The sequence below is a fragment of the Panthera pardus genome, unplaced genomic scaffold (assembly GCF_024362965.1).
Source record: "Panthera pardus isolate Hobbes unplaced genomic scaffold, ASM2436296v1 HiC_scaffold_19, whole genome shotgun sequence".
Classification (NCBI taxonomy): domain Eukaryota; kingdom Metazoa; phylum Chordata; class Mammalia; order Carnivora; family Felidae; genus Panthera; species Panthera pardus.
The window spans coordinates 6,816,523-6,842,701 of NW_026526754.1; the positions used below are offsets into that span (position 1 = coordinate 6,816,523).

General features: G+C 43.6%; 1 protein-coding gene across 1 annotated transcript; it reads right to left on the bottom strand.

Moving 5' to 3' along the window:
* On the bottom strand, positions 1-26,179 carry DYNC1LI2 (dynein cytoplasmic 1 light intermediate chain 2). Its single transcript, XM_019455705.2, has 13 exons — positions 25,988-26,179; positions 25,748-25,821; positions 23,165-23,281; positions 18,236-18,466; positions 13,065-13,234; positions 11,917-12,010; positions 10,827-10,962; positions 8,652-8,763; positions 8,009-8,068; positions 7,192-7,233; positions 6,681-6,798; positions 4,563-4,679; positions 1-2,962 (listed from the first exon to the last, which is right to left on the bottom strand). The coding sequence occupies exons 1-13, from the start codon at positions 26,092-26,094 to the stop codon at positions 2,862-2,864; spliced, it is 1,479 nt and encodes a 492-aa protein (XP_019311250.1). The 5' UTR covers positions 26,095-26,179; the 3' UTR covers positions 1-2,861.

Genomic DNA, 26,179 nt, shown 5'->3' on the forward strand with positions numbered 1-26,179 from the left:
TTGTAAGCAGTCTGGATTCGTGTTTATTGAAGCCAGTAATTAGAGACATCTTCTTTTCCAGCACTAGAAAGCAAGGTTCCACATGACTGCATAACTGTATCCGGTTAGAGCCACACCCCTGGACTAAGGCTGGTGGGGGAATAATCTGCAGTCCAAATTTTAAGTTAAAAACACCAATAAACTCAGTATAGAGACGACAGTGAACTTTCACTTACAGCATCAACATTGTTAAGGTCATGATGTACAGAGCAGTCACTTGCAACTTTGTTAAACTCATAAAATACGACATCATCAGTTTAAATAGTGATTTTTAAAATGCCAATCAAAAAAAAAGTGCAAACAAAATTAAATAATTCTAGCAGCATACCCGTTGCATTTTTAGGAAAGACCAATTCATGGCCACATCTTCAAGGTTGGGCTTATTTCTTTGATTTTTCCATCTTAAAGACAAACAGCAGATGTAACCACTATAATATATATAAATAGTCAGAAAACTGTCTTTAATAGTCTACCATACAAGTGTATTCTGCAAATAAAATGAATTTTACTTTAAAAAGTAAAGGCTGTTTATTGTTCGGCCTTTGGTTCCACTGCTTGAAAACCCCAAAATAACAAAAAATATCTCCCCTCCTCCCACCCCCCCAAAAAGAACCCTGCAGCTCCCCAAAGTTGGTAGACTTTGGCAACCACTGAGCACATGACATATTACGCGCACCAGTGTCTTCCGCTACTAGGAGCAGCCACTCGTTACGAGAAACTCAAAGTGATCCCCAAGAAATCTTCCCTCACAAGACAGGTGTCTTAGCACTTCATCAGTTTTAGTACATCTTATATTGACACAAAAGTGCTTATTAGTTTAAATGACAAAAAAAAACTTTGTAAAAAGTAAAATTTTGCATTAAAATTTGAAATCACACTGTATCCCCCACAGGCATGTGCCTTTCGAATAATTCTGTCTTGTTTCTGAGGTCAATCATTTTGCCCCTACCCCCACCCCAGCTGCTGTAGAGAGAGGTAAGTGACGCCCCCATCAGTGTGGCCACAGCTGTTGGGCATCTACTGGTCACTACACCACAACTATCCTTATACAGTCAGTTTACTGTCATTACGTGGACAATCTGGTGATTGGAAGCCACAATACATTAAACAAATAACTGAATTTAAAAAGGGGTGGAAAAGTGTATTTTTAACAATAAAACTGGCACAAAAAACATGTTTTTATGTTTGTCAGAAAGGCAACTAAATACTCAGCTTTCTCCTTAACAGTGTTCAGACCTTTACAAAAAAAGCAATTCAAGACAGTCTTATTAGAGTCTTTGTATATACAACACAGGATATTAAGTTATGCCCAGTACTATGTTAGTGGTCAATCAAATCTGGTATGTAAAAGTAATGACGTTAGGGAAGTTATTTTCAGACACAGTACAACAAACATTCATATAAAAAAAGTAAACTCCACATAAGTGAACTGTGGTTTTTTCCCTTGGTTTGACAACAAATGTTTTATATATTAAATCAATGGTAGTGTTTGCATTCAAATGTTGTGTCGCATATAAAATTAAAAGTGCCATTTCAAATCCACAGAAGTCATTTCTAGAATGGTGGTATGACATGATGATGTGCATGAATTTGCTCTACACGGAGACACGGAAACTCTTGTTTCCGTAAGAAAAAAATGCTACATTTTATGAAAAACACAAGTAAGAGAAATGTATCATTTCCATTTGCAATATAAAACATTCACACTTATTTGTCCATCTGATAGCACTGATCAGACCAGAGAGCTAGGACAAGACCCTTTTGCATCAATGGAACTCTGTGAAGGTGTCCACAGACCATAAGGCAGGGATTGGTGCAAGCCAATTCATCAGAGTGCAATTACATTACAAACCTCCCTCAAACTTTCTGTAGCACACTGCATTATGGTAAAATGAGAGGTTGGTCACCCATTCTCTGTTAGTAGGCCAGCCTGTGGTAGTATAAAAAAATTTTTTTTAATTTAAAAAACAAAGCAGGAGCTATTTAGAAAACACAATGCAAAGTTAAACTAATTTTGTAACTGCTGACTTTAAACACACTCCACAGTGAATGCCCCCCCGACGCACATGCGTGGAGCCCAGCTCGTCCTGAGGACATGGCCTGGGCCACACGTGTGAGTCTCAGGCAGCTGCCATCTTCCCCACCCGTGTCAGCTCCACCTGACTCAGGCACCCCCACACTTTACACATCTTTCTTAAGTTAGAGATGCATTCAGAACAAATCTTACTCCCATTTTCTCAGTATTTAGTTTGGAAATACTTTTAAATCTTAAAAATGATTATTCGACTTTCTACCGAACACACGGTATTTACTAACACCGCTCGTCTCCTCCTTCCTCATCTCCTCCAACGTTCAGCTTCCCCACCGTCACTTCTCGAATTCCTCCTTTCCGTCGTTCTCTTTCCTGGACTTGCTGCTACTTAATCTGCTTCCCAAGAACAAGTGAATTTGCTAACACGCAACTGGTCAGACTAACCGCCTTCTGATCATTGATTTCCTGGTCTCATATGCTCCACCCTGAAAGAAAGCGGGCCATCTTTCTCTCGATCTACCCTCCCTTTCACAAAAGGCCCTGCTGTGCTTGCTTCTCACAAGAGAGCCACATGCCTGAGAGTCCAAGGGTTATCCTTAACAAAGGGGTCTGACACGTAACCTTCCTAAATGTGCATTTCATATTTGGACAAGCCAATGAAGTATTTTTTAAGTTCATCTCCCCTGCCCCAAAAAACTGATAGCATGTGCCATATCAGAAAAATCCTTGTCTTAGCAGATCAATATACATAGTTATTTGGTCATTTTACATATGCACTTTTTAAGGAGGATCAGGCTTCATTTTCTGTTGAAGAGTTTGTTACCATGGAGTCTGGTTTTCGAGTCATTCTATCCAGTTCTTCCTGAACATTTGTCAACACAGTCTTTTGTCCTTAAAAAAAAAAAAGAAAGAAAGAAAGAAAGAAAAAGCAGCAGTGATGGGAAACAGAAAAGAATTTTTTAAAAGGAACATTTAAAATGATACAGATTTCTGTAATCACTTGTGGTGATAATAACCTCAGTAAGAATGAAAGCAAGCTTTTTTTTTCATTGCGGTGACGACGAGGAGATACCCTAATTCAACCCTTCCTTCCAAACATGACAGGTCCGTGTTCCTCTGACTACATAACTGCCCCCTGCCTGGGCAAGCCTTTGTGCCAAATATAAGGGCCTTTCTGAAAACACTCTCACCACCCACCCCTGACCCCATGCACTGTCATCACCTCCTTGTTAGAGGTGGTGTGTGAGTTTCTGGCATATGGCAAACTACTTTCTGTGCCTCAGACAGAATAGGTGTTTAGGTTTTGTTTTTAATTACAGTACTTTAACTCATATGGGTACCCTGGAAACACCATGCTTCAATAAGAATATAAGACTAAGGTCAGACATTTCAATCCTGCACAAAGTCAGTGCTCATATTTTTTTGTTTTCAAATGCTAGCTGGGACTTGGAAATGACCCTTCTCTCCTATCAGAAATACCAGCCCACAGCCTAGGCCACCAGACCAGGTGGAGTCTCTAAGAACTCAGGAGCCCCTGAAGGACCGGCTGACCTGAGGATGGAGTGATCTCCTGAGGGCCTCCTTTGATCTGAAAACACCAATTAGGGAAAACACTGTATAGGATAGTATAGTCAATGGAAAGTTAAAAACAAACCCATTTTAAAATAGCCTAGTGGGGTGCGTGGGGCGCTCAGCCGGTTAGTGTCTGACTTCGGCTCAGGTCATGATCTCATGGTCCCTGAGTTTAAGCCCCACGCCGGGCTATGTGCTGACAGCTCAGAGCCTACAGCCTGGAGCCTGCTTCGGATTCTGTGTCTCCTTCTCTCTCTGTCCCTCCCCTGCTCACGCTCTGTCTCTCAGAAATAAACGTTTAAAAAAAAAAAAAGAAAAGAAAAGAAAAAAAGCCTGGAGCTTCCCAGCAAAATGGGTAATTCCCAAGGAACTCGGCTCTTTTGTTTCAGAGGCCTCAAGACACACACTTGCTCTACTGGCCCACACGAAAGGAGTGTGTGGGTTGCCACAGAGAGTGTGCCTGTGACAAGGGGGAGCTTCATGGAGCAGGAATTGATGAGCCTCCAGTGAGACAGGCTCAGCTCATGGCAGGACTGGGGACAGTGAACAAATATCCTTATAAAACATCACAGAAAATTAAATATAATAAATAAAATATCAGTGCCACACCCTAGACCATGACCTCCAACAAACAGTTCCAATACCAGGGTCACATATACAGTTTAGGATATAACTCAACTCACCCAATAGTCAGTTCCTGAGAACCCAATGTATACAAATCCCACCTTTAAATGTGCCAAAGAAACCTGCATGCTGTAAAGTGTACTGCTCAGTACAAGGTGGAGATGTGCTTACTTGCTTGGCTATTGGGAATACGGAGGACGTGCACATCAGGTAAAGGCATACGCTCCTATCCACTCCCCCACCTCCAGCACTGCTCAACCACAAGGATCATAGGTTTCCAAGGGCCCTTTAGTACCTGACTTCTTGGCTGCACTCTGCACACCACCAGCACCAGGACTTCCAGGAGAACCTGTCTTTTTACTCAGCAGACTATTGAAGAAGCTGGCCAACACACCTTCACTTGCTGCGTTATCTAAGGAAACATTAAGAAAAAAAGCCTTATACCACCAGGATGACTCAATTACCACCACCACAAAACTAGTTTTCAGCTTGGAATTATCCATCTCTGGCTATCATCTTCCCAGGACACTGAGCACATTCATTATTGCCACTGCCAAGGCTACTTCCCTATTAGCATGGTAAGTGCAAATCTGTTTAGATTTCCCACCTATCTGGGGACATAAAAGAACTCATGCTCTGCCTCATCTCCCTGTCCATGAGGCAGTGTTTCCCAAAGTTTTATAAGCCCTTAACATTCCAAGGCTGATGTGAAAAGGTCTCATTCTGAGTTGGAGATAGCTATTGTACACATAAGAATTAAATAAAATTTTGTTTTGCGAGTTTTATTGTAACCAACACATTTAGATATTACTAAGTCACTAGGATAAGGGCTACTTAAACTTCTAAGTAACTGAGCTTGAAAAGAGAAGTGAAGGGGGAAGAAAATGCCATAGTTCATATATAATAATCATTTAAAAATGAGAAACAAAATCAAGGACTCAAAATATACACTGTATTTTTTTTTTTACTTATTTTTAAAAGTACTCACCACACCCAATATGGGGCTTGAACTCACAACCCCAAGCTCAAGAGTCGCATGCCCTAGGGGCACCTGGGTGGCTCAGTCAATTAAGCATCCGACTTCAGCTCAGGTCACGATCTCATGGTTTGTGGGTTTAAGCCCTCCATCAGGCTCTGTGCTGACAGCTCAGAGCCTGGAGCTGGCTTCAGATTCTGTGTCAACCTCTCTCTCTGCCCCTCCCTCACTCGTGCACTCTCTCAAAAATAAATAAACATAAAAAAAAAAAAAAAAAAAGAGTTGCATGCTCAACCAGCTGAGCCAGCCAGCCAGGCGCCCCTCAAATTACACATTTTTAAAAATTTACTACTTATTTACTTAAGACTTATTTTTTGGGGGGGGCACCTGGGTGGCTCAGTCAGTTAAGCATCCAACTTCAGCTCAGGTCATAATCTTGCAGTCTGTGAGTTTGAGCCCCGCGTCAGGCTCTGTGCTGACAGCTCAGAGCCTGGAGCCTGCTTCGGATTGTTTCTTCTCCTGTCTCTGCCCTTCCCATGCTCATGCTCTGTCTCTCTCTCTCTATCTCTCTCAATAATAAACATTAAAAAAAAAAAAAGATTTATTTTTATCATGTTTTGCGAGAGAGAGAGAGAGAGAGAGAGAGAGAAGTGGGGCTCACCCAAAGTGGGGGCTCATGCTCACCTGAAGCGGGGCTCAAACTCCCAAACGGTGAGATCACGACCTGACCCAAAGTCAGATGCTTAACCAGCTGAGCCACCCAAGCACCCTTATTTATTTTAAAAGTTTATTTAAGAGAGACACAGTGAGCGGAGGAGGGGCAGGGAGACAGGGGAACAGAGGATCAGAAGCGGGCTCCGTGCTGACAGCCGAGAGCCCAATGTGGGTCTCGAGCTCTGAAACTGCAAGATCATGCATGACCTGAGCCGAAGTCAGACGCTCAATTGACTGAGCTACTCAGACGCCCCCTTATTTATTTTTAATGTTTATTTAGTTTGAGAGAGCGAGCGAGCATGCAAGTGTCAGGGGAAGAGAAAGAGAAAGAATCCCATACTGACAGTGTGGAGCTTGATCTCATGAACTATGAGATTATGACCTGAGCCAAAATCAAGAATTAGACATTCAACGGACTGAGTCACCCAGACAACCCTCAAAATACACATTATAAAGTGATTATGTTGTATTCCTCTTTGAAAGAACCTGCATGGCCTGATACAGAACCAAGTGTAAGGGCCATTGATTCCAAAAAGGAACCAGCCTTAGTGTCTGCCAACCACGAGCCCCTTCCCTTTGAGCGAAGGAAAGTGGAAAGCAGCCCCTTCTTGGGGAAGAGAACAGCCCAGCTGCCACGGGCCTCCACGTTCCAAACCCAGCCACATAGCCCCTTCAGACCTCAGGCCCAAGACTAAACACTCTCCACAGAGGCAGGATACATACTTTTGATGTTTGGGTCCGGCTTCTTTACTGATGTGCCTGGGGAGGCACTAGGCACACTCGCTGGCCCTCCCCGGCCCTGAGTTCTTGGAGAGCCAGAGGGTCCTCTCGCAGGGGATTCCTAAGTCCAAAACCAGCCCAAGTTACATACAGGCATAAAAATAACAGGAAATACACATCCCCAAAATGAAGACATGCTCTGCAGGATATTTTTCACAGCGTAAGGAGAAGGGAGGTAGGACTGGGAGTTTGCCCCCAGCTCAGTCTCTTTCTAGACCTTAGTTTCTCCTTAGAGAAGAGACATCAAGATAATGAAACCTGCTCACTCTATTTCCCAGAGCTGTATTCCTTTCCTGAGTCCCTACTATGTTCCTGGCCCTGGGCTTTCAGGGAAACCAAATTCCCTTTGCAAATACAAAAACCCACACAAATAAAAGCTCTTACAAATAATGGCATAAAGTATGAAGACACCTACAACACTGAGCCTTGACCCCATTTAGTTTAAGGTACTCACAGAAGCTCTCGTGGGCGTGGCTGGCTGCTTGGCAAGGAGTGACTGCAAAGAGAGGGACACACTGGCCATTAATAGAGGCCTGCAGAGTGGACGGAAAGTCTGGAGAAACACTTCCCAGTACTCCACTAGAGGGCGCCATTAATAACAACCAAGTCAGGTTTTATATTATACATGCAAAATGTTTAAATTCAGAAATTTGCTACATGGTGAAAAAAATAATTCAAGTAACCAGTTTTGGAAGCAAGGAGAACACAGAAAGGAGGACCAGCTGGCAAAAAAAAACCCATCAACACCCTCCGCAGAGCTGCCTGGACCATCAGGAAGACCTATGACAGGTCTAAGTGGCATGTCTAACAATAGTCCTAGTAAAACAGGAAGCGGAGACTGGGTTTGCATTCTGAACTGTCAGCTTGTGGAAGTTACTCTCCTCACCTACAAAATGGGTACATCAGCTCACCTGCCTTCATGCACAGGGCTGTGTGGGGCTATGTGAAATAATGGAAGTGAAGTCAGGGCACTTGGTAAACTGTCAACACAGGAAGTATTATGCCAAAAAACCTAATTTCCAGAAAGAAAGGGTACTTAAAATGATACCAAGCCTATCATTGTTGAGAATCTGCAAGCAGGCAGGGGATCACCTGAGGCAGCTGGTCTAACTCCTACTCTGTACCAATGCCAGAAATGGGAGGGAACAAGGAGACCTGGTGGCAATCCCTTTAACGCTGCAAGCTCTTTGTGATGCCCTCCACCTCATCCCAGGGGACTGGCATTTCATGCAAGAGAAGGCCTCTGCTCTGGCCTCACTGGTTTTTCTTACCTGTTGCTTCATTAGGAACACCTGCTCATCCTCGGCTGCCAACTCTTTGTCATGGACTAGCTGTGAAGTGAAGTGACATACTCATTTGTGGTCACAGGCCAAGAACACCCGAACTACTGTCAAAATTCTCACTGAAAGAAGAATCTTGGGCTCAGGTCTCAACACGGGTCCAGGGAGAGTCCCCGCGGCAACAGCGCAATTATGTTTTTTTAGCCTGGCACCAAGACCAGCCATGCCATGTGGCCAACTGACATTTTTAAGTGGCAGGTTCTCAACCACCCCTCTCAGATCAGGGCCTGAAGATCAGGGGAGCACAGGGATGTCCTAACAGTAATCCCGAGGTAGCAGTGGCATTGTCAGGACTTAGTAGGAAACTTCAACCCAACTCCTTGTGGCCTTGTGGGCCCTCCAGCACTCACACCCCACCACCTGGAGCCATTTACATTCACACCAGACTTCACCTAAACTTTTTTTAAGAGGCTCTTGGATTACATTTTTCTTCCCCCCAAAATGGTTCAATGTGTAAGACATATCTCTTTAAATGTTTCTTTTCCCATAAAAAAAATAAATAAATAAATAAATAAAAATAAAAATAAAAAAACACAGAAAAACGCCTACAACTCAAAGTGACTAATCTGGGTACCTTTCTCACAGGAGGTTTCACAATAAAATCTTCATATGCATCTTCTGGCTTCACAGTTGTGAAATTTTCATGTAAAATAGCTATTTTCTTTTCGTTGTCCCAGCCTGCAGGTCTAAAAGCAAAGAGACAGGGATGGATTTGCTTTTCCTGGGACTGCCTTATAGCACACGTTAGGTAACATTCCGGGTTAGCGAGGACTCCTAGGTGAGACCCATTCCCACAAAATCTGGCCTGTAGCTGCTGGGGCTGGCTTGTAGCTTGTGGCAGGAAAGCCAAAATTTACTGCCGGCATAACCCATCAGATTGACATGGCAGGTTCTGTTCTGTACTGAGCTCATGGGGCCCAAAACCTAGGAGCCAGAGTCAGATCTTATTGACTCCACATGCTGACCCACAGAAGTGTTCAGAGTTTTCACACAACTCCACCCAGAAGAGCAAGGACACAATGGGGCCTTGTTCCCACAGAGCGGAGGACATAGAGAGCAGCACAGACACAGCTCCAGATGAGACCGTTTCTCTTGGGCTTTGGTGTAGAAGAACTCAGAAGTCTTCTGAAAACAGTTTTCTTGTGGACTAGTTCATTAATTTTACTGGTGTGGGAAGATGTACCGTGGAACAAAGCAGGGCAGCAGGATCTGTACTCTCCTGGGCTGCAAACCAGAGGGACACAAGGAGTCCTTGAGGCTCCTACATGGGTGCTGCCCTGCTTGAGATCACTAAGCAGGATGGCATCCACGTTCCATTAAGTTAAGCCACGGTAGCCTACTGTTCCCACCAGATTCTCACAGGTCTCCCTTTCTCCACCTAAGTCCTACTTCACTGCTCCACAACCAAGAGGGCGCTCCTACCCAGGGTGCTCTACCCAAATGGTTTTGCTGACTTCACCAGTTCCCAAACAGGCAAACTACCAAAGGATCAAGGATTCAAAGGGACAGGGTATGATCAAGATACAGCCACAACCCAAGCAGCCTTCGGAAGGTGTGAGATGCTTCTCCTCTCCAGACCAGCCCTGATCCTCAACCTGTCTTCCTGGGGCTTCCTATTCCTCAGGATCACAAGTAATTTGGGCACTCACATATCATTCACTGAGCTTGTGTCTTTGATGCCTGTGTGATTGCTCTGGACAACAATCCTCTAAAAGCCACCCAAGGCTCTAGCTCTGCCATCTGTGAGGAGCCCAAATGAGGCTCTCCCTAAATGTTCAGGAAGCAACCTATTCAGTGCCAAGAGCTCTTGGCTATCACATCTTCAGCCTTCTGAGAGGCTGTTCCTCCTACCCCTCCATTCCTTCTAGCCTGCCTAGCACACACACACACTCAGCCTTCCAGCATCACCCCCTCTGCCCTCCCTGCCGCACTGCCTCCACTACCACTCCATTACTCCTCCACCCCTGCCCTCCAGTGCTGTGTGCAGGGACCGTATCTTGTTCACTTCTGTGTCCTTAGCATAGAACCCAGACACCTAGGAAGTGCTCAGCAATTGCTGAATGAACTGTAATTCTGAAGTCAAGAGGATATCGAAGCCTACAAACACTGATCTACTAGCACAAGTCCTCTCAGAGGCCACACAGCTTCATCATTCATTCACACATCCAAAACACTCATCATTTTCCAGTGACAGAAAAACACAAACTGGAACAGACAGGTATCTAAGTCTCTGCCCAGGACAGCAGCCCCCGTGGCTCTAAAGTACCAAAAATACAACACGCATTCAGTATAGCCAAAGCCCATGCTGACGGGTACACCAACAAGGGTGCCTGCAATCATCTCTGCCAATGGGCAGAGAGATCACATGCTTCAACAGAAGGCATCAGGGTCCCCAAAGCCCAATTCCCTATACTTCAACTCCTTCCTCCAGCCAGTATTCTACTGGAGTTGACAATAAGTGGCAAAAAAGTCTGGCTTAAGTTTTGGTACCTTGCTCTCAATGATGAAAGGCAGCACCCATGACCTCACTCCACCTACTTCCCTTAGAGTGAAGCAGAATGGCAAACAGTCTAGAAAGGATCTGGGTCTATCTATCCCCTGTGAGGTCCAGGCCAAGCACTTTGCCCCAAGGCAGCAGAAAGCTGGCGGTGTACGAAAGAGACAGAAGGCACCTTACATGGAAGGATAAAAAGAAAAGAGCAAATGTACTATGAAAAGCAGCATTTGAAATCACCTATAAGGAACTCACATAAAAACTGCATCCTTTTCCACAACTAAGGCAGGTGTGATAAAGTGGAAGCCATACGTTTTATGAACAATGTACTTATACAACAAGTCGAGGTTTTTCTCCTCCTTCACTGATGTGTAAATCAAGGCTGCTCCATCTAATCAATCTGCTTAAGGAAAACCAATTCACTGCAGGAGACAAAAGCAAACATAGCCAACCATAATCCTCAAAGTACTACTCACAGGCTAATTAGTTTTTGATCAACACATGATCAACAGAAAGTGTTAAAACTTTTAAAACTAAACGGTAATGACAGATGAACCATGTCAAAAGCATAAAGGATGTCAATGGTGGCAGGCCATGTGGTTCATTTTTTAACATGCAGACTGTTGTCTTTTGACCCGTCAGGTTGGTTCATAAGCAGTGAAGTTAATGGCTCTGAGATTAGCCCAGGAAAACACGCTCAGCATATCCAGGGTGCAGATTCTTTCCTAGACACAGATGTTCACATGTGATCCAGTTTATTATTAAGCACATCTTCTGTAAGAGATGGGTACCTACATGTATCAGCACCCTCCACTGAGCTGGACAAGATAAAAGGCCCAGAGGAAGTGGTATGGGGATGTAGCACCACTTGCTACTGTATTTTTACAGAAGTATAACTCAAAAGACTGTTGACGCAGTATCTCTCATGGACACCACACAACATAAACATATGGGAAACTCTTTGTGGCATCTATAACAATATCGTGTTGGGTAATTAACCTTTTTGCAAAAAAGCAAAGTTTAAAAAGATTTCCAAGATATGATGAAAGTAGTTTTGGTAGTAAGACTATCCATATCAGCTTTCTTCTTAATATGAAAGCCTATCAAATGTACAGCATTAAAAATAAAAATAAGTGAAAGGCAGGCACAAATCAGTAAGTCTCAAATTCCAATACAGTAAAATACAAAACTAATAAAAAGATGTATACAATTTTTCCCCGGCAGAAGACCGTTCTAGATTCAGGAAGTTCTTTATCTTTTTGAAGATACCAATCTAGAGGGAAGCCTGAATTAGCACAGAAGGGAGCCTGTGCTCCTGTGCCCTGACACAGCGCTCCAAGGATACACTGGAGGCAGAACCTCCGTAGGTGTGATTGGATGAAGTCAAAGTGCTCGTCCCTGTAATCATGCTCCTTCTCCAGGACACTCACTGCATCACACTGCAGGGAAGACAGAAAGAGAAAGGAGTCACCTCTTTGCTTCTCTGCCTGCTGAGGATGGGAATGGTGTCTTCTACAGAAATAAACTATCATAGTTCCAAAGAAGAAAGCCACAGCCAAGGGTCTAAACATTAATTAGACAAAAGTGAAAGTGAGTGAAAAGAGTGAAAAGTGAAAGAGTGAAAAGCAACTGGAGATTTCTCTTTCATCCTGGGCCACAGTTTCCAGAGCTGCAAAGTGGGGACGTAACAGTCTGATCACCTCACAGTTGTTCTAAGAATCAAACACAGTCACAGCAGGAAGCAGGCCATGGGACGTAGCTGTGCACTGCACCCTCCAAAGAACTCCCATCTCACAGAATATAATGTGAATGGCACACTGTGTGGTTGGGAATAAAGTACTTTTAAAATCCAAAAACAAATTTTTTTAAGTTTATTTATTTTTAAATAATCTCTACACCTAACACGGGGCTCAAACTCATGACCCTGAGATTAAGAGTTGCATGCTCTTCTGACTGAGCAAGCCAGGCGCCCCATAAACCCAAAATGGTTTTAAAGCTACTTTTTCTTTTCTAAGAGAAACAATTATTTCTCTACGACTCAACTTAATTTTCATTCCCACATCATCATCCTACAGGGCAGAAGAAAGTGAGTTCCGTTCCTTCTTCCTCCAGTGTTATGTTCTTCCTGAAAACCATCTCAAATCCAACAGACTTTAAATGACCAAAACCCCAAAAGAATTCTGCTCTTCTATTTTTTTAGCCATCAGTTTAGGCTAGACCAACTGGTTTACAGAGCCTTAAAAAAACTGCTTTTAGTTCTGAGTTTGAATCACTCAATAGACAGTACTTCATGGAGAGATAAACTATGAACAGAGTAATGTCATGTTTCCAGCAGCAACATTAAATGACAATATTTTCTAGCCTGACATATTCAATGTATCTTATGAATCCTGAATTAGTCCAACTCTCCCATGGGAAGACACCCAACAAGAGCCTCTAAGTTTCTTTTAGATGGTTAATTGTTCACTGGCCAAACCCATTCCTGGCACATACCTTTGTGCACACCACCAACACTGGGATTCCCAGGTTATGAGTCAGCATATTGTCACCAAGAGGCAGGGCAACATTTTCTTCGTCAGGACCTGAGGTCAGAGGTCCTCTTCTCTGCGGGGAACCTTGACAACCTTCTTCAGGCTCAATATAGTCTTGAAAATCTTTCACAACTACAGGTGAAAAAGTAAAAGGAAATCACACAAATAAAAATACACACGCCAGTTTTAGAAAACTGAAAAAGGTAGTAATAAGCACAAAAAATAAGAGTTCTGACAAACTTCCCCACTCTGCCTTACTGTAATATTAGGGATTTGGAGGTGGTGATACAAAATGCCAATTCTAACATATTGTCTGAGCATTATAACTTCAGAGCAGCAAAGATATTCCCCTGGACATGTTTAATTATATCCAACTCTTAAACAGGTTTTATTTTTTTTTTTATTCTTCTACTTAAAAAAAAAAAAAAAATTTATTTTTTATTTTTTATTTTTGAGACAGAGAGAGACAGAGCATGAGCAGGGGAGGGGCAGAGAGAGAGGGAGACACAGAATCTGAAGGAGGCTCCAGGCTCCGAGCTGTCAGCACAGAGCCTGACGTGGGGCTCGAACTCGTCAACCACGAGATCATGACCTGTGCCGAAGTCGGATGCTCAACCGACTGAGCCACCCAGGCACCCCAAGATTTAATTTTTTAAAAAAAGATTTTATTTTCAAGTAATCTCTACACCCAACATGGGGGCTTGAACTCACAACCCCGAGGTCAAGAACTGTACACTCTTCCAACATACAGGGGCTTCCTAGGCATCCCTTAAATAGGTTTTAAAAACATCTAAGGTTTTAGTAGTTTCTATTATTTAATAGTTTCTATGAAAAAAGCCACATTTCTTATATATCTAACATTTTCAAAAAATCAGAAGAGTAAAACCATCTGAATTCCACAAGAACATGCTGTTTTCACACAGCTATGTCTGTACTAAGGAGCAAGGCTGGGCTTGGCCAGCACCATCCACGTCTCCTCATCATCCTGACTCTTGTGGACCCAGTCTCATCTTTAGGAGATCCTGAGTCACTGTGCAGTGTTGGCGGACCTGTTCCTAACACAAGAAGGGGTCAGGAGTAAAATGTCCACTTCTTAGCATACACAGTCACTAGCGTATCAAGAGTGCAATCCCATAGGAGGGCCCTGAAGCTGAGAGTGGTTCATGGGCCTGGTTAAGCCAAGTGAACCAAAGCCCACGGACCCATACCTTTTCGTGGGTACTTCAAGGCTCACATGTCAGGCCAGAGAACAGCCCACAAATTAAAACTGCTATGAGCTAGAGCAGCAAACAGGCAGCTCTACCTTCTACACACAACAGGACAAAAGGATCAAAATGCCTTTCGGTCTCATCCACAACATGCTCATTAAGAAAATGCAAATAACTGCATTAAAGAGAACCTAGGGAAAGGTGCACATACTTCTCTTCATCCACAGAACAAGTTTCAAACATTTTAAAACAATGAGTTTTAACCGATAGAGATTTTACATTATCATTACATGAGCTCCTGGAATTATTCTAAAGAGTACAATGTCTTTCCTAAAATATTGGGCAAATTGAAAACCATCTCAACTAAGACCTAAAGTGCAGACATAATTAACATTTCATTTCTACAGCTTCTCTTTAATTAAGCTCATTCATATAATTTCATTGTCAATATAAACACTAGAGATCTCTACTGCATTTTAGAAAAAAAACAGAGACAGAGAAGGGTTTTCTCATTAATTAGTGTGGTTATTGAAGGATCTTGAAGAAATCAAAGGTTCTCACATGAATCTCCTTCAACGTATTTTAACAAATCTTCAACTCATTGAAAAATACAATGGTTTAAGTTTGGGTCATACCTATCACTGCCCAATATCACATGAGGCACTCAACCAGGGATTGCACGACAGTGAGCACGGCAGAGCCTGGGGTGTTACAGGTGAGCTAAGTGGCTGTGGCAGGAAGCAGAGGCAGACAGCCCCAGAGGTCTGTTCCATAGAACTCCATTACCCAGTGTGCTGCACAAACTGCTGTATTCTACATATGCCATGGTATGAAAATAGGTGGGAAGCCCTGGGTTGGACTGGTCACTCTCTAAAGGAATAACTTAACTGTGGCTATCCAGTAGCCATAGGAAATACACATGTGTTTTTAATAACTGAGCATTTCAGAAAATAAGTTGGGAGACAGAATAAGTATTCATGACATAGATAGAGGCTGGTGAAAGGAAGGATAATAAGAACATAGTGAGCACTGTGCAATTCAGATAATAAAATGTGCATTTCCCTTAGGGTGCACGCTTACCACAGTATTAACAATTTCTCTCCAATGGTGAGATGGCCAGTATTTCACAGCAGGAGCCAACAGCCCACCTGGGGGCTCCCCCTTTAGCATCACGTAATAGTTGGTAGCAAAAGGGGATCAGAGTGCTCTACCCTACCTGCTGCCATCTCTCTCTCATCTTCTTCTTCTTCCTACCTCACTGATCACCCACTGGTTCCACAGTCCTGAAAAATCACACAGACAGCACCTAATCTTTTTTCTCTATTTGATAAGTAAGGGAAGCCCAGACATAAAGCAGGGAAGACAAGACTAACCTACACAAGCGCCACCTTCTGGAGGCTCTGGGGTTGCTCTGCCTTCCCCTCACTGCCAGTCAAACAGCTGCCACAGATTTAGGACCACTGGGGAACCAAATCCTGAAAAAGTGACCCCCCCAATGGAGCAGCTTTCCAAACCCAGCAGACTGGAGACTGGTATTGATTGGAAACTAGGTTGAGTGACAGCCCTTCACTCATTCAACACAATACCTAGAGTCCAATTAATCTGCAAAGAGGGAGTCTGATAAGCAAGATGGCGGCCAACTGCTTTATTAAAATGTAACCTAAAACCAGCACTAACAAAGGCATTCCTTCAACATGCAACACAAAGGCGTGACTATCATTCCAAACATTTCAGAGGAAGGGTGGTGAAAACAAGAGAGGCCTTCAGAAAGTTAACCAGAGTCATGAGGCATGGACGAGGTTACAGCAATTGCTAGTTGCCCTCCTATGTCCTTTCTCCTCTTCTTCCTTATAACCAAACCAAATCCTGATACCTAGAACACATGGCCATACAAACTACACTTCCCAACCTCCTTAGAAAGACAATAGGCATGTACCCTTCAGCCCTTCTTTCTTCTTCCTCCATCCTGCTGCCTGGAACACGGATGTGAAGGCGGTGACAGTTCTAGTTGTCAAGAGGAAGAGAACCACACCCTAGAGATGACAAAGCAATAAGCAGAAAGGAGCCAGGATCCTTGACCTGACTTCCCAGAGCTGCCTTCTAGGCTTGAACTGCCTATCTCCAGATTTCATTTACAGGAGAGAGAAATAAACTTCAGTCTTGTTTAAACCACTGTTATTTTGGTTTTGTGTCACAAGCAGCTGAGTCTAATCCTAAGTGACACAGACAGCAATGACAAAGCAAAAAATGAATTCAATAGTTTATGGGAACAAAAGATCCCCAGAGGCAGGCATCTTATCTGCTAGGTGCCTCTCCAGTGCATAGAACAGACCTGGTATAAGGCAGACACTTTTCCTATCTGGGAAAGGACAATATCCGGGGCTCAACCTTGCTTTTTTGTTTGTTTTAAAAATCTTCACAAGGTTAAAAAAAAAAAAACTTTATAAGGTTATAACACTAAGAAAACAGATTCAGAGACTGAAATCTCCAGGGCATTAACCCATTAATCTGGGCAAGATGCTAAATATGCAGTGAAAGACAAACAGCTCTTCAGCCTCAGAACTATTCTAAGAAGTTGTCTTTAGGGTCTCTATTCCAGGGGAAAAAGAGGCATTATCTAGAAAGGTCAGCAGCTGAAGGCAGACCAGCCGAGCTACATAACAACCACTGTAGCACACATGCACACGGCACACCATAGAATTTAAATTCCCCATTTTAGCTAATGTGGGACAGGAGCAAGAGGAATTTATGACAGGAAGACACACAGCAAGAGATCTGATTTAAAAAGCACATCAAAATTTCTGAACCCTTTTGCCAGTAAGTGTGAAGATCCCGTGTGCCATGCCCTAGAAGCCCTCATTAATTCGCTGAAGAGAATGATGTCATCCTGTGGAAAAAAGCCAGGCTGAGCCAAGCCTGCCCTGGCCAAGATTGCTGCTGCTGAACATTGCCATGGCTCCAACCCCTGCCCCTCCCATTTCCCTGGCAAGGGGACAGAAGCTGATGTAAGTGCAGAAGCAAGGGAAAGGAAAAATATGCTTCTGAATCACATTAAGGAAAAACAAAACAAACAAACTTCCTTTAATTTGAAAGTTCTTTGTTGTCAAAAGGACTTGGGTGTCCTTAGTATTAAAACAGCCTTTCATTTTAATGACAAAAAAAAAAAAATGACTTTCCTATTTCTAACTAAAATCATACTTGCTTGATGGCAAAATGAACTAAGGTAGAAGCTGAAAGACTTGTCTCCTTTAAAGGGCTTCCTTTAAACCTGTCAACAAGAGAGTCCCTAGGACCTCAATGGAATCCCAGAGCAATGGACTCAAGCTGCACGCAGATCGAAGTCTCCACATCCAGTGATGCTAACTCAGCAGCCAGAGTAACAGAAAAGCAAAAAGACCCACAGACTGATCAAACTTTGAGGGATGAGAGAATAATCTTTAATTTTTTTTTAATGTTTATTTATTTTTGAGAGAGAGAGAGAGATCGAGTGTGAGCAGGGGAAAGGCAAAGAGAAAGGGAGACACAGAATCTGAAGCTGGCTCCAGGTTCTGAGCTGTCAGCACTGCACCTGACACAGAGCTCAAACCCACAAACACAAGATCATGACCTGAGCCAAAGTCGGACGCTTAACCGACCGAGCCACCCAGAAGCCCCAAAGAATCTTTATTTTAAAAAAGAACCAACGGAGATGAAAAGGAATATGGTTTCATTTACTTTCTGCAACTGTGATGCTTGAGAGTAAGACTGCTTTAAGTACTTTTTGACTATTGAATTTACAAGAGAAACTCTGAAATAAATGGTACAAACAAAACCAAATATTCTGTAAAGGAAGCTTTGTAACCTCTTGACACTGAAAAGGAAGGTGGCTTGAACCATCTCAAGAGACTGGTCAATTTTCCAATTGAGAAAATCCTATTTTACTTACACTTCCGTTCCAGCTCCCTCATTTCTTCTGGTGGAATTTTCATTTTATCAATGTGCTCACGTAAAACACTAGCCCACTTCTGAAGAGATTCCATCACAGTCCAAGGCCTAGACATGTCTGCAACAAAAATGACCAGGGTCTCCGGCAAGGACTCAGCAGAAACTGCAAACTTCAGCAGACCTTTATGATACAGGTCTCCATCCAGAATCCACACGTTGCAGCGTGTATGATCTAAAAAAAGAAGTAAAGCGAAGTTACGACCTCACAATGACCATCAGCACAGCTGAAAAAAAGCCACATCAAGAGGAATTTAAAAGTGACAACCACAGAATACCATACAAAACGCAACAAGAAATCCTAATCAGAAAAGAGGTCAAGTGCTCAGGGGGCAGTAACCTTTGGTCAAGGTATCTGATGAACCATTTAAACTTAAAGATTTCTAAATTGTCATGATATATTATATCCACATGTAAACAGATTCCAGCAATGTATAGTAGAATAAAGAGTCAAGGACATTTTAGCTTTTAATAAGAATCAAGATACATACAAAAGCTAAAATGTTCACTGGTCAACTGCACTACCATCTACATAACCCATTCTCCTCAGATATCAGCAACGTATGAGGCAGCCAAGCTGTGCCAAGCAGCCTGTGGTTAAATAAGGTCTTCTTGTCAGGCATACTAAGCAGTGCGTTCACATACTACAAAGGGTACCAAAGAGACAGGACCTTTGTGTTTAAATGCCAAGATAAAATCATTACTTATACACACTGAGGCATGAGTTACTGGATGCCTGGTGATATTGAGGAATTAGTTATTCTCGGTATAAGAATATGATTATGTTTTTAAAAATCCTTATCTTTTAAGGGTTCCTGAGTGCCTCAGTCGGTTGAACGTGTGACTCTTGATATGAGCTCAGGTCATGATCCCAGAGTCATGGGATCAAGCCCTGTGTCAGGCTCCGTGCTGAGCATGGAACCTGCTTATGATATTCTCTCTCCCTCTGCCCCTCTTCCCAGCTTATACTCTTCCTCTCTCTCTAAAAAAAATTAAAAATTAAATTAAAAAAAAAATCCTTATGGGATACCTGGCACCTGGGTGGCTCAGTCTGTTAAGCACTTGACTCCTGATTTTGGCTCAGGTCATTATCTCATGGCTCGTGAGTTCAAGCCCTGCGTCAGGCTCCATGCTGACAGTGCAGAGCCTGCTTGGGATTCTCTCTCTCTTCCTCTCTCTCTCTCCCTCCCTCCCTCCCCCGCTTGTGTGCATACACTCTCTCTCAAAATAAATAAACTTTTAAAAAATTATTATCTTTTAGACATACAGATGGAAATATATGCAGATGAAATGACATAATGTCTGAAATTTGCTTCAACATAATCCAGTGTGAAGTGAAAGGAGAAGCAGGTGAGAGTATAGTTGAAATAAAATTGGTAAAGAACTGATAACTGTTTAAGGCAAATAACACATAGGTTGGGGTTTATGATTCTAATCTATGTTGTACCTTCTTTTGTTTTCCATAATTAAAAGCTAAACATACACACAAATGTGCGTGCAACTGCTGACATTTCATGAAACATGTGCTTCCAAAATCATAACTGGATGATCAAACCATAGGAGGTACTTCTCCAAAATGATAATCTATTTTTAAAAGTTTTTAGATACCATTTTTGAGAAATATTTTTCTTACAAAAGTGCACTGAGGGAAAACTCCTACAATCAAAAATATCATTTCACTAACTTTTTCCCCAATAAATTCCAAAATATACTTAAAAATCTATCTTCTGCTAACTACCCTTTTTTGTGTAATTAATTCATTAAAACATATGCTGTAGGGGCGCCTGGGTGGCTCAGTCGGTTGAGCGTCCGACTTCAGCTCAGGTCACGATCTCGCGATCTCGCAGTCCGTGAGCTCGAGCCCCGCGTCGGGCTCTGGGCTGATGGCTCAGAGCCTGGAGCCTGCTTCCGATTCTGTGTCTCCCTCTCTCTCTGCTCCTCCCCCATTCATGCTCTGTCTCTCTATCTCAAAAATAAATAAACGTTAAAAAAAATTAAAAAAAAAAAACAAAAACATATGCTGTAAAAAATTTTAATATTCACAACTTTATTTCAACAGCATAATAAGGTATCTATTATCTACTGTCTAGCTATACTTTCAAAATTCTAATACACTTAAAAAATTTTTTTTTTTTTAACATTTATTTATTTTTGAGACAGAGAGAGACAGAGCATGAACAGGGGAGGGTCAGAGAGAGGGAGACACAGAATCTGAAACAGGCTCCAGGCTCTGAGCTGTCAGCACAGAGCCTGACGCGGGGCTCGAACTCACGGACCACGAGATCATGACCTGAACCGAAGTCGGCCGCCCAACCGACTGAGCCACCCAGGCGCCCCCTAATACATTTTAGACAGTGGTTTTGGTTTGGGTTCTGTGAATGCCTTCAAAGATATTGCTCTGTACCTGAAGCCCACTGATTTTGATGCCTTCCCCTCACCAAGCATCGTTCCTTTCTTCAGCCTCTCTTCCCACTGCCCACTACACATTATCACCCACGTGCATGGAGATCACACATAACCACATGTGACGTTAAACAGACGTCCACAACCATGGAGGCAGTGGTCCTTCGACATGTCATGCCCTACCACAAACCAGGGACAAGAGACCATTTTTTCTATCTGTGTGATTATCTGCAAAATGTATATTTATAACCCGGTCACATCACAAAAAACAAAACAAAACAAAACAAACCCAAAACCTACTGAAAGAAGTATAATTAACTACTGGTAAGGGCAACTCTTCCATCAAAAAAAGACCTGCAAAAACAAAAACAGACCTGCAAGTAGGTGGCCTAAAAATGCAGAGACCAGGAAATTTTTAAGGCAACCTTGAGGAATCTGAAATAAATGCTAACATGTCCTTCAACTCAGAGGCAAGTAATTATGGTTAATATGATGCTTTGGCATGATATATGCTTATGCCATCTTGATAAAAGCAGCTATAGAGATTCACAGAGTATCTATACCACATTTTATACTTTCAAAAGGGTACTAGAGCTACCACCACTGTGTCTCAAGTAGTCGGCTATACCTAACATGTGCCACCTCTCATTGTGTCAACTTACAAAACAGGTATGGTTACCCAGTTCTACAAATGAGGAAACTGAGGTGCGGAGTGCTTAGATCAGTCACAACTAGCAATTATGGGAGCAGGACTCTGAACGAGTTCTGGTGGCTCCAAAACCCAGGTGCTTCCACAATAACCACGCTGCCCAACCAAAACTGGATGCAAAAGGCTCAGACAATATGAGGCCCTCCCTCTAAGTCTAGCCCAACAGCCCCTCTGTCCCACCCCTACCCGCACTGAGGCCAGTGGGCCCAGCTGGGCACCTGAAAGCCTCTGTCTTCCTTATACAAGAAGAGCCCTCGGCACCAGGCCCATCTCCTACCTTTCTTTCACATCTTTCAGGCAACGTTCAGTGCAGCAAAGGAAGCCAGGAGAGGAAGAACAGGTATAAAGTCTCTGGGGTTCTAAAATGACCATTACCTTAACATTAATACAATGCAGCTCTCCAAGCTTTAACAAGAGATCCTGATCTCTATGAAATGACTCTTGGAGATCAAAGAATTATACTGCTGGAAGGGACTTGGGTCCAACTTCTTCATGTTAGCAAAAAGGAAATGGGGAACCAGAAGTGGTAGGATTTAGTCCCTTATATAATCACCCTTACACTGTGATCCTTACTGTTTAAATGGATAAAGGCAAATACAAAGAAAGTAATCTAAAACAGATATTTCACCCTTACGCTACACAGATAATCTTCTTACGTATGAAAAGACTAGGCACCAATGATTATTTATTTTAGAGCCATTCATAAAGCTTTAAAGTTTATAAAGGAAGCATTACTGAGCAGCGGTAACCAAAAGCCATTACTCCAATCCAACTCAAAATTATAAGAATTTTAAGAAATACCTAATCCTTATGAATGTTTCTCATATAATGTTAATATTCCCAACTACCCTACAGGTAAAAACTATTACTATCCACATTCTAGAGATAAGGAATTACGAGAGAACATCCTCACCCCTGAGCCTCTGTCCTCCACTGAAAGAAACATGGGAAATAAGCATTTCTAACATTGTCACAAAGAGACCTAGAAAATTCTCCTGTGAATATCTGTTAAACTGTTACTCTCTGAATCATACCAATTTCAGATTCTCCACTAGAACCGGCAAAGTAACAACGTGTCCAAATCAATCTGCTAAATATTACTCTCATAGAAAAGTCCAAAGGTTTTAAAAACATCTTTCATAGTACCTATATGTGCATCTGAAACTTTACCTTCAATATCTCCTTTTAACTAGGGGCTACCCAGAACAACAGCTAACAGTCTCATTTCTCATTTTTACTAACATGCTATAAAAAGGAAAGAGGGAAGGGGCATCTGGCTGGCTTAGTCAGAAAAGCATGCTACTTTTTTTTCTCTTTTTTTTAATGTTTATTAATTTTTTTTTGAAAGAGAGAGACAGAGTGTGAGGGAGGGAGTGGCAGAGATAGAGGGAGACACAGAATCCGAAGCAGGCTCTAGGCTCTGAGGTGTCAGCACAGAGCCCCATGCAAGGCCCAAGCCCATGAACCGTGAGATCATGACCTGAGCCCCAAGTCAAACACTTAACCGAATGAGCAATCCAGGCACCCATAAAAACATGCAACTCTTGATCTCACGGTCATGAGTTCGAGCCCCACACTGGGTGTAGAGATTACTTACATAAATAAATAAACTTTTAAAAAGTGGGTTAAGTCCTACAAAGACATACACTTCATCTATTCCCCTGTGACTAATTCTCTTAGAACTAAACAGAAGATAGGAGCCACAACAGCAGAATCTGAGATATGCATTTACCCCTTACCACAGACCAACACATCACTCACCATCTCGGTCCTCATCGTGGACGCTGAGGTAGAGATACTCTAGGCCTCTTCCTTTTTTGCCATGCTCAGCTCCTTGAAGTTTAGTCATGAGGGTTGTTTTACCAGAACCATCTTCACCTACGAAGGATGTACAAGAGAAGGCAAAGTGTGCTGTTTACTCTAGGCAAGGATGGGGAATCTTGACACACGAGTGATAACGAAGGTTTCACACAAAGCCTGCTGCTGAGGTCTCACTTGCACTCATCATAAACAAAACAGGCTTTGCTATAAGAATGGAGGGGGGACAGTGGTGACAAAGGTGACAAATTCCAAGATATAAAATGACATTCTACTGTAGTCATCCTTATTTCACAAGGGAAGGAATAAGGCAGGTCCACAGGTCTATATGTCCAATTTATAAGACATATATTTGGAGAAGTGAAAGTAAAAGGTGGGGTTAGTTTCACACAAAATAAAGTTTTACCACAAGAAAAGCAAGAAATCTTCAAAATATAATTAAACTTACAGTCCAGAACTCTGAACTAAAAAAAGTCTGATCCTGCCTCACAATCATGAAGAATAGAAGCTATTATTCACTTTTGATTTTAGTACCTCTCTTTCATAAGCATCCTGAAGGCTAGGAAACTGATGAAAATAATTACAGACCCAAGCAAAACTCCTAAGCACAATCTCAGTAATTATCAAGTGCCTCCTCATACCCCTCCAACCAACAACCACCCGCACCCTCAAAAGAGAAACCTTAAACATTAAGAAGAACCACCACCCAGAAACATTACAAGGCACCCCTGGTATTTAATAATATGGAATTACAAGACATAAGAATTAAGAAGCATTCCCCAGATCAAAGACCTCCTGTCCATCCCCAATGTCACTACTGTATTCAGAGACTCCACATCCCCATCCGAGCTTTGGTGAACAACTCTCAGCCTGACTTCAATACCTGCTCATTTTGAGCCACCTGCAACTCTGCTGCCAGAATTCCCTTTGTAAAACACAGATCTGGTGACCTTGGTTCCTCACTTTACTTAAAGATCTCTAAAGGTCCTCTATTACCTTCTGCAGTGATCATCACCTAAAGAAGACCATAAGCTCCCCCTCGAAAATGTTGGGAGGGGCACCTGGGTGGCTCAGTCGGTTAAGCATCCGAAGTCGGCTCAGATCATGATCTCATGGTCCGTGGGTTCGAGCCCCGCGTCAGGCTCTGTGCTGACAGCTCGGGGCCTGGAGCCTGCTTCAGATTCTGTGTCTCCCTCTCTCTCTCTGTCTCAAACATTAAAAAACAAACAGGGGCGCCTGGGTGGCTCAGTCGGTTAAGCGTCCGACTTCAGCTCAGGTCACGATCTCGCGGTCCGTGAGTTCGAGCCCCGCGTCGGGCTCTGGGCTGATGGCTCAGAGCCTGGAGCCTGCTTCCGATTCTGTGTCTCCCTCTCTCTCTGTCCTTCCCCCATTCATGCTCTGTCTCTCTCTGTCTCAAAAATAAATAAATGTTAAAAAAAAATTAAAAAATAAATAAATAAAATAACAAACAAACAAACAAACAAAACCACTGGGAAAACCACCCTCACAGTGATTCCCAAGAGGATTAGGGGATGGAAGTGAAACAAACGGCCTTGAGAATCAGGGGCCTCCAGGAAAAAGCATTATCAACTCTTCAGCCTTCCACGATCTGACCCAACTTATCTCATCAGTCACCTACAAGGAGCTTCTGGCATCTTCCAAACCCCCACACCCTCCTGTCACTTCTGTGTCACTGCAAACACTCTGTGCCCCTGCATGTTAACACTTATCCTTCAAAACACCTAACCCCTAAAGTACCCTCTTGCAAAACAGCATCAAACACTGTGATGCCTTACAATAATCTTCCCATGCCAGCATGGTGTAGTGTAATTACCAACATATCTGTCTCTCTTGTGCAATGTGTGAGGGATGCCTGTGCTCTCCAGTGCCCAGCCGATAGGAATCTCTCAACAAATGGATTCTCTGGATGAATGAACCTGATCAAACTCCCTCACTTATGGACAGAAACTGAGACCAGACACAATAAGGGACCTGACCCAGGGAACCCAGCAGGGAGGGCTGGAATAATGCAGTCAAGTCCCTAGTGAGGACCCCAGGACCTCCTGTCCTTTGCAGAGTCTCTGCGACTGTGCCCTGCTCATGAAGATGGAGGAACGGTTCCGGTGGCATCTCCCCATACCCCTGACTCTCAAGTCACCTCATTTCCCCCCACCTCCTCCACCTAACCTTCTCATATACTCATCCCCCTCTCCACACCTGCAATTTGGTAAACTTTGAGGCTATGACCACACAGAACCAGTGACATTTAAAGTAAGGCTGATGTTGCGGCCAAATGACTAAGGAATGTGCCGACAACTCCACGCCAGCATCACTGACTCTCCAAAAGAGATAGCCCAACCTCAGGCACGGTGGACTTGGCCACTCTCCGGCTGTCCAGCCAGGATCTCCAAGCCCTCCTGGGCGAGGCAGGCTGCGGGCAGGAGAAAGGAAGGCTGGGACCTGTGAGAGGGGCGCCCGTCTCGCCCACCCCAGCTCCCCGGGCAACGCCCCACGTCCGGCGCTCACCGAAGACCAGGATGTTCTTGCCGGACGGCAGCTTGGATCTAGCGCGAGTGGACACCTCGCTCAGAATCGAGGACCTGTGGCGATAACAGCAAAGCGGTCAGTCCAGGGGCTAGCCTGGACCTGACTGGCCCGCGACGGCCCGTCAGTCTGTCCGACGGTGCAGCCCAGTCCGGACAGCTCCCCACTCGGCTGCACACTCCCCGGCCCCGCCGGCCCCGCCCGGCCGCCTCGCGGTCTTACCATAGGCTCTGGCCCTCTTCCTCCTCGCTGGTCAGGTCGCCGGCAGCCGCCACGGCGGGCCCGTTGGGGCCCAGCAGCAGCTTCTTCTCCACCCCCACCGGCGCCATCTTGCCAACTGCAGCCACAAAGAGGGCCCTCCCCCGGGCCCGCCGAGGACCCGCGAGGACCCTGGCCGGGCCGCCCACTCTCCGC

What these genes read in the sequence shown, in the direction of transcription:
- DYNC1LI2 (XM_019455705.2), bottom strand. Translation starts at nt 26,094, where the DNA reads ATGGCGCCGGTGGGGGTGGAGAAGAAGCTGCTGCTGGGCCCCAACGGG. An exon ending in ACGGAGGTTCTGCCTCCAGT is followed by an intron (nt 10,963 to 11,916) that starts GTATCCTTGGAG and finishes CAGATTGATTAG; the next exon opens with ATGGAGCAGCCTTGATTTAC. An exon ending in GAAAAGGATGCAGTTTTTAT is followed by an intron (nt 8,764 to 10,826) that starts GTGAGTTCCTTA and finishes CTTTGCTTTTAG; the next exon opens with ACCTGCAGGCTGGGACAACG.